At 31.5% G+C, this 7,996-nt stretch overlaps 1 protein-coding gene and 1 long non-coding RNA gene across 2 annotated transcripts; one reads left to right on the forward strand and one right to left on the reverse strand.

The window, feature by feature from the left end:
- Window positions 1–3,386: 3,386 nt before the first annotated feature.
- On the forward strand, window positions 3,387–4,789 carry LOC130512601 (uncharacterized). Its single transcript, XR_008946173.1, has 3 exons — window positions 3,387–3,528; window positions 3,604–3,803; window positions 4,277–4,789. It is a non-coding gene; the product is annotated as an uncharacterized LOC130512601 (long non-coding RNA).
- A 592-nt stretch (window positions 4,790–5,381) lies between these two features.
- Window positions 5,382–6,231, reverse strand: LOC108858247 (uncharacterized). Its single transcript, XM_018632199.2, has 3 exons — window positions 6,181–6,231; window positions 5,890–6,102; window positions 5,382–5,815 (listed from the first exon to the last, which is right to left on the reverse strand). Exons 1-3 carry the CDS (start codon window positions 6,229–6,231, stop codon window positions 5,486–5,488), a joined length of 594 nt encoding a protein of 197 aa, XP_018487701.1. The 3' UTR covers window positions 5,382–5,485.
- Between the last annotated feature and the right edge of the window lie 1,765 nt (window positions 6,232–7,996).

Raw genomic sequence — 7,996 nt, forward strand, 5'->3', positions numbered from 1 at the left:
TATATCACCGGATGAGAATCTCTTTAAAAAGTTAAATATATTAATATCAAAATCTTTAAACAGGCACTTTGGTAAATGGTTACATTGAAAAGCTAATTTCCAAACACACCGGAATAAACTGAAACCAAACAAAAAAAACCTCGACAGTAAGGCATAGATAGTTTTTTTTTTTTTTTTCTGCATAGATAGTCATAACCCACTCTAATACATGCAACTACATTGGAGCCCAATAATAAATCACAAAACACGTCAAAGCTAGATAAAGAAACACTGAGGCACACTACATCCAATGGATACACAACACTTGAAGTGTATGGCAATAACATTTATGAATACAGCATAATGATATATTCAAGAATGAGACATAGATCAGTCATGCATAGTTGGAACATGTTTGGATGGAGAATAACGACACTTATTTTGGATGCACATTTCACACGCCGCAATAGCGCTTTTACTTTTAAAAAGATATTACTCCACGAAGTTAAGGTGAAAAGATTATCAGTTTACATTTTAACTTATTTGACTGTCAAAGATACGATTACATGTCATCCTTACATGATTGAAATCCGATATGACACATGTATCTGTTACAAACAGATTAAAAAGTTTGTTTTTACGACTTAAACAACATATTTTAAGGTCTGAGAGCTTGAAATAAAATGGAATTCTATTTAATAACTCCGTTCTTGAAATGGAGGTTGAACTAAAAATCACAGTTTTTAAAAAAAGTCGCAGCTTATCCAATAAGTCCAACAACCACAAACTAAAAATTGAGATGGCGATATGCAACGTTACAAATTCACGTTAACATAAAAGATAAAGCTAAAATAAGATTTTAAAAATAGTAAAATAAATTAGATAAATTATTTTAATAAAAATAAAAATTAATTTGATTTCAGTTAAGAATAAACTAAACATTTTAAGTAATATATATTATTTATTTACCCGCCCGTAGGGCGGACTTGACCTAGTTACTTAAATAAAACCATAATATACAACACATATATGAAGATGTACTGTATCAGTTCACGAAGTAATACAAGAGGTAGTACATGTGTCATGAAGATGGAGCTGAATGGGAGTTCGGGTTTTGTGATGAGCATGGGCTTGTTGAATTTGGAAAAGGAAAAATATATGTGCTTAAAACATATGGACGTTTTTCATAAAGCATAAAAAAGTTTGCTTAAAGATAAAGTTTTTCATTAAAGAAAATGGAAAGTTATCTAGTTTATTTGGAAAATTTGAAAAGCAAGTTGAAGATTTGGAGAACAAATTAAAGACTTAGGAAAAAAAATCTAGTATGCTATATAAGGAGGGATGGAGTGCCTGTCCCGTATATTTTGGTGGCCTAAAACATTTCAAAAATATGTAACCTATACAAAACAAATTTTAATTTTAAAATAAGGTTAGAAAATACTAATATATATATATATATAACATATCTTATAGTTTTTCTTCGAAAAATTTCATGCACAATTTTCCATAAATTGTATTTATCAACCATACTTGAATACATATTATTAATATTTATTTAATTATTCTATGATTGACTGAATTATAAATACATTTTATTAGTTACGAATTTTGGAAAAAAATTTTGTAGAGACAACAAAAGTTAGGATTTTCACTCCATAATAATATCAAAATATGAGAAATGCAAAACTTGCTAAAATCAAAATCCAATCATTGTGAAGAAAACATAGATGCAAAGCTTTGAATTAATTCTGTGAGATTTCAAGACAATCATGTATCTATGAAAAGGGTTGATACTTTGTAAATAGTGAGAAAGTTCTAGTTTGACAAAATGGCATTTTTGTAGTTTATAAAAAACATATATGAATAACGTAAAGAATTGATATTAATCTAAAGAATAAAAAAGCTTCTAAACAAAAACCTGAGTTGTGGCCTAAATATTATTGTCAGAAAATGTGGCCTAAAGCCAATGCCTTACTTGCCTTACATAAGGAATGGGTCTGGAGGGATGTGTCTTATGAAAAAGCCAGACCTGATAGAAGAGCGAGAGGGATCTCATTGTATATTGGTGGTGTTGCTTGGTTTGAAGCAGTTCCTGATGGATTCCGATGTTGACATAGTGTGGTGGTATTTATGTTTACGCATTGTGTGATGGAATTAGCCATCGTGTGTACTTCGTGGTGAGCTTCGTGTGTGCTTGGGGGATCAAGAATTTTGTGTCATTAGTGTGTGTTGGGTGCTGGCGTACTTGGTAATATACTTCCAAGGTGTGGAAGATTAAAGCCTAGACTTAGCGGGAGTTTAGTACAGGCAGTTTCATTGAAGTGGTCTGTAAAGATTGCAGATATAGAAGCCAGTGAGCTCCGGTGCGCCGGATGGTCACCTATGCATGCGTTCTTGATTCTTATTCTTCATAGATTATTTACGTAGAAAAGAATGGTAGACACTAATGTGTGTGTTGTACCGTATATGAATTCTAGGTTGCTTTTTTGTTCTAAATCAATGAAATATGGACAAGATCCCGAAGATGTAGGAAACGAAACTCGTTAACAAACTATGTGTGTCTTTACTTTCTGTACTTGTTTTTCGTTGCCTCATATTCAATAACAATTAGTATCATAGTGGGTCACCTAAGTTACTGGTGAGATCGTGGATGATGAGGATGAAACTTGTTCAGGAAGTAGGACAAAGTTTGATGAAGATGGCGTGATGGGATTTTTTCCTAGATTTGGAAGTTTTTGATTTTAAAATTGGTTTTTGACCATGATGTGACTCATAGAGTGACTGAAGACGTGGTTTTTAAACAATTATGATGAGTGCACATGCATAGTCAAAAAAGAGGGAGATTGAAGATGCAGTCTGCTAAAATGATCTGTATCAGTTTGTGAAGTACTACAAGAGATAGTATAGACGTGTGTCATGAAGATAGAGCTGAATGGGAGTTCAGGTTTTGTAATGACCGTGGGCTTGCTGAATTTGAAAAAGAAAAAAAGGATATATGTGCTTGAAAACATTTGAACATTTTTCATAATTTCCACATAAAAACTTACATAGTGCTCATATTAATTTGTATAATTATAAATATTGTATATGTTGGTAATAATATATATATACACATATTGGAAAATAAAAATATATAAAGTATATATAAATTTTTGTTTTACCGAATATATATTTAATTAAGAATATAATCCCGTGTTTTTAAAACGCAGATCAAAATCTAATATTATATTAAAAAAATATTGCCGATTCACATGTCGCGATGCGACTTCAACTTAGTAATCATAAATACATTTATTTAATTTAATAATTAATATTTCTCCATGTTTTTAACCTGTTTTGAATTTTATTTGTTGTTAAACATGTTTTAAGATATTATACCATCTAATTTCTTCTACTATGGTTTCTGTTCAGTAAAAAAAATCATTTTTATTCTTGTATACATTTGATCATTTTTGTTCATATTGTAGTTGAAATGAGGACATATTTTTTTATATTTTTTTTTGATCAAGTCAAGTTCATCGTTTCTACCTCTCTCTCAGTTCTTCAATGGTACCGATCGAAACTGTGGTTCCGAAAATAACGTTGAAATCAATTAATCTTCGATCTAACTTTGTGTTTCTCAAGACATGTATAAGGTTTGCTATGTCAATCGGCGGAAGGTTAAAGGTTATACCTTAATTCTTATACGAAACTTTGTAGATCACATGGTGATTTGAGAGATGGAGTCATACGAAAAGTCGATGTTCAAAGCAGCAAAATCAAAATCATTCTGCAATGTTGCAACGAAAGCGAACTTCATTAAGCCAATCGTGAATACTAAAAAGGTTAGTTTCTTAACTTTCTTTGTAAGTACTCTGAATGTTCAACTCATTTGATAGATGGATAGTTTTCATATAATATCTATTCTATTAAGTCTAACAAAAGAGTAAAATATTTTTTTTATATTCCATGATTCAGATGTATATCGAGAAATAAATATGGCAACCTCTGTTACGATGAAGATTAGAAGAAAACTTTACCAATCTGAAGGCTTTATTACAAATTGTACATACTTTAAAATGGATCCAATCTCAGAGTTAAATATATATAATAGGGTGGAGCTAGAATTATATAAAATAGTTTGATATTGAGATTATTGAAGTATGTAGACTACTAGACTTAACGATATAGAATCTAGTGATGCTCTTATTAGTAGAAGTTGTTGTGAATATCAGAGAAGGTAAGTCTCGTATTGTTATTTATTTTGTTGTTCTGACCTATAGAAAAATGTAACTAATTAGTATCTAATCTTTTTCAGAGAATGTTCAGTAACATTTTGGATATACTGAAGAAACATAGACAAATGTTAATTCAGTACTGATGCAAAAAGGAACATTAAAAAGCTCTCGACGATCACCAGACACTAAAACGCTTAGTGCAGTTTTGTTTGTATAAGGTCTGTGTACTATAGGTTCAGTTTGAAATTCAAACAAAAAGGTAAGTCTAGATATTGTTAGAATGTTTAGTATGATGAATGATGAACAAACATGAATTGATATGAATTGATTTGATTATTGTATGTTGCAGGTGAAGTTTGTAAACCGAAGATGAGCACATATGAGGTGTATACTAAGGACGGTCAATTATTGGTTTGGTTAAAAAATCAATCAATACTAATAATTTTGGAACATAACCGGTTGATATGGGTTTGGTCTAATTTAAAAAAAAAATACAATTGCTACACATGCCTATATAATTGTATGGTTACATAACGATCAAGTAACTGATCCATGATGCCTATAACTCCCCTTTACTTCCTACAATTTCGGATGTCTTTGTTTTGTTGTGAAAAAAATCACGTATACATTAACTATAAATATATATATATATATATATGCAAAGCAAACCAAAAATATTCAACTACACACTACAAGAAAATATATTATTTACCAGGGCGCTTTTCGTTGTAAATTCGTTGTAAAAGGGGGATTACGACGAATTTACCTCGAAATGCGATTCGTTGTTAATCGTCCGTCGTAAAAGAAGATTCGTCGTAAACGCCACGTAACGGTTACGAGTTAATGAATTCGTCGTAAAGGAGAAGGAAAGTATTCGTCGTAATGTCCACGTAAATCTTCGTTGTAACTAACTCGTAAAGGTTCATCGTAAAGGAGTTGTAAATATTTCGATGTAAAATACACGTAAAAGTTCGATGTAAATTCGTTGTAAAATTTACGACGACTTTACATCTCCGTCGTTGTAAACTCGATGTAATTGTTTACATCGTATTTACGAGTTCTTCGATGTAAATTCGTTGTAAACTTTACGACGAATTTACATCGTTATTTTATTTATTATATTAATTATATTAATTTCATTTATTATTTTATTTTTATTTATAATAAAATTGGAAATTATAAAAATTAAAATTTCAAATAATAAAAAAACAATTGTTTAGAAAATAAATATTCCATAAATAAAATTTAAGTTTTAATATTTTACAAAACGAAATTATAAAAATAAAAATCTACGGGAGCGATACATCATCAAAGTAGTTGGTCCCGCTCGGTCCCTCTCCGCTCGTTCCCCCTCCCACTGGATCGGTAGAATCGGGATCCCGTTGTTGCATCCCGAGAGCTTCTCTTCTGGCCGCCAACGCTCTCTGCATGGTCGGGTTCCCCATCGCCATAATATCTAACAGGTTCTCGAGAGAGTCTAAACGCTCCTGCTGGGTATCCAATCGAGCCTGCATCTGAGAAGTCTCTTGGGCCCGTCTAGAAGAGTAAGACGAAGTCGCCCTTGCGACTTCGTTGACAGAACCGATTCCCACCGTCCGGCCCTTCTTTCTTGGAGCGACCTACAAAAAATAATATTAAATAGTTAATATTGTTGAAATAGTAAAATTAATTTAAACTAGCTTTTAAATTTTACCTCCTCGAAGATCCTGTCGACCTCTTCCGTCGTCAATTTGACGGGTAATCCATCCGGAGACTGCTGGGTGAGTTGCGTCTCCCGCTCATCAACCCGAGCAGCCACAGTATTGAAGAGCTTCTCGGATGCAGGATCAACAAAAGTCTCGTCCGGTTTGGCGTGAGTCATCTTGAAAAGGTCGGACAAAGATGGCATGACTCCGGTCTTCTCAAACTACAAAAACCAATAATAAAATATTAAATATTGAAATTCAAATTTATTAATAAAATAAATATTACAACTAAAACTTACAGCGTCGAGAGGGATCCCGGCATGAGGTTTTTGCCCGGTGGTATGAAGCATAGGCAAATTCCCGTCTTTATCCTTGGTCCTACGAGAAGCCGAGCAGGAGTTGGCCTTCCGGATTGAGCTGGATAGCTTCCAAAAGGCGATGAGGCCATCCCATACATCCTTGGTGACCCCAGTGGGCTTCCCGTCATAGCCGTAGATCTCCCACTTATCCTTCCAATCCGAGACCGTGTTGGTAAGGCGAGTCTTCGCCTTTGCCTCGAATTCCTTCTTCACCATTTCGGTGATTCCTAAGGACCAATTCCACCTTTGCTGAAACAAACAAAATTATGAAACCATTAATAATTAATAATTAATAATTAATAAAAATAATAAAATTAAATATTAAAAAGAAAATTGAAAAATTACCGCAAACTGTTTAAACCAAGTGGTCTTGACGTGATCTGGAGTCAAGCTCCAGTTTGGATAAGTTCCGTCTAAGTATCCCTTCATCGTCTTTGAAACGCTCCGGGAAATACGGTTGTTGGCCCTAAACCTGCAAATTGAACCAACTTGTTAATAAAATATATAAAAATATTTTGAAAATTTTAAATTATAAATTTACTTACCAATAAGTACCCGACGGTCTATCGGGGTCCAAAACGTCCATACCCTCCCGTCCAGGCGCGGAAAGCAAACAATTCATACATTAGATGTTTTGATTTCTCCATGCCTAATATCATTCTATATATATATTATCAATAACAATTAATAGCATTTATATTCATGATAGAAAAAATATCAAAAATAGTTTAGATTTTTTTTCCTAACAAGTTAATTTGTGACATCTAACAAATAATATCAAAACTTAAAAATTCATAAATATTTGTATGTGTAATGTGAATAATAAAATTAAATTTCAAATCCAAAGTAAATCAGAAGTAAAATATTATTAATAAATTGTCGATAACAAAAATAAAAAAACCTAATTTCTTTATTAAAATTATATAAAATAGATTTTTAAAACATAATTAAAAACCAAAAAAGAAGTAAAAGTTATCTTTTAGTTCAATCAGTAGTTCAACTAGCAACCGGATTTTAGTGATTTTTTGCGGGTTCACTGGTTTTTAAATATTAGGTTTTTCATAAAACCTAAACCGGATTTATCTTGGATAACCAGATATACCGGTTCAACTGCGGGTTCGGATCGAGTTTCAAAACACAGAGCAAATGAGATTTTGATTTTCTGGTCGATTCTGAATCGGGTTTTTAGGTACGAATATTCTTGACTAATTATGTTAGGTAACTACTACAAAAGTATAATATGTTGTAAACTTTAGAAATAAAGTTTTATGAAAATTTCTAAAATGCATATGACACAAGTATATAATTATGTAACTTGACATATTTAATATAGTTACCAAAAATTATATTAAATTAAATTAATATTAATTACAAATATAATTACAGAAAATATAAATATAGAATTAAATTTCTAAAAATAATTAAAACAAAAATGTACCCGCCCTTTAAAAAGGCCGGTCAGATTCTAGACTTTAAGGAAACTTACGATAAAATATGTTTATTTAAAAATCAGGGTGGGTGCGGGGTTGGTAGATTTTGGATTGCGAGTACCCGCCGATCCGAAAAGTATTTAAAAATAAAAATAAAAAAGTAAACACTTTTTTAAAATATGTTAATTTAAGAAAAACAATTTTAAGATTTTAAAATATTTTTTTTATTATAAAAATATTGTTTATATTTTTAATAATTAAATTAAATAATTAGCTTTAGAAAGTTTATAACTTGCGAATAACCGAAAAATTAAATGGGGCAGGTC

Source organism: Raphanus sativus, chromosome 5 (assembly GCF_000801105.2).
Source record: "Raphanus sativus cultivar WK10039 chromosome 5, ASM80110v3, whole genome shotgun sequence".
In the NCBI taxonomy this organism is placed as follows: domain Eukaryota; kingdom Viridiplantae; phylum Streptophyta; class Magnoliopsida; order Brassicales; family Brassicaceae; genus Raphanus; species Raphanus sativus.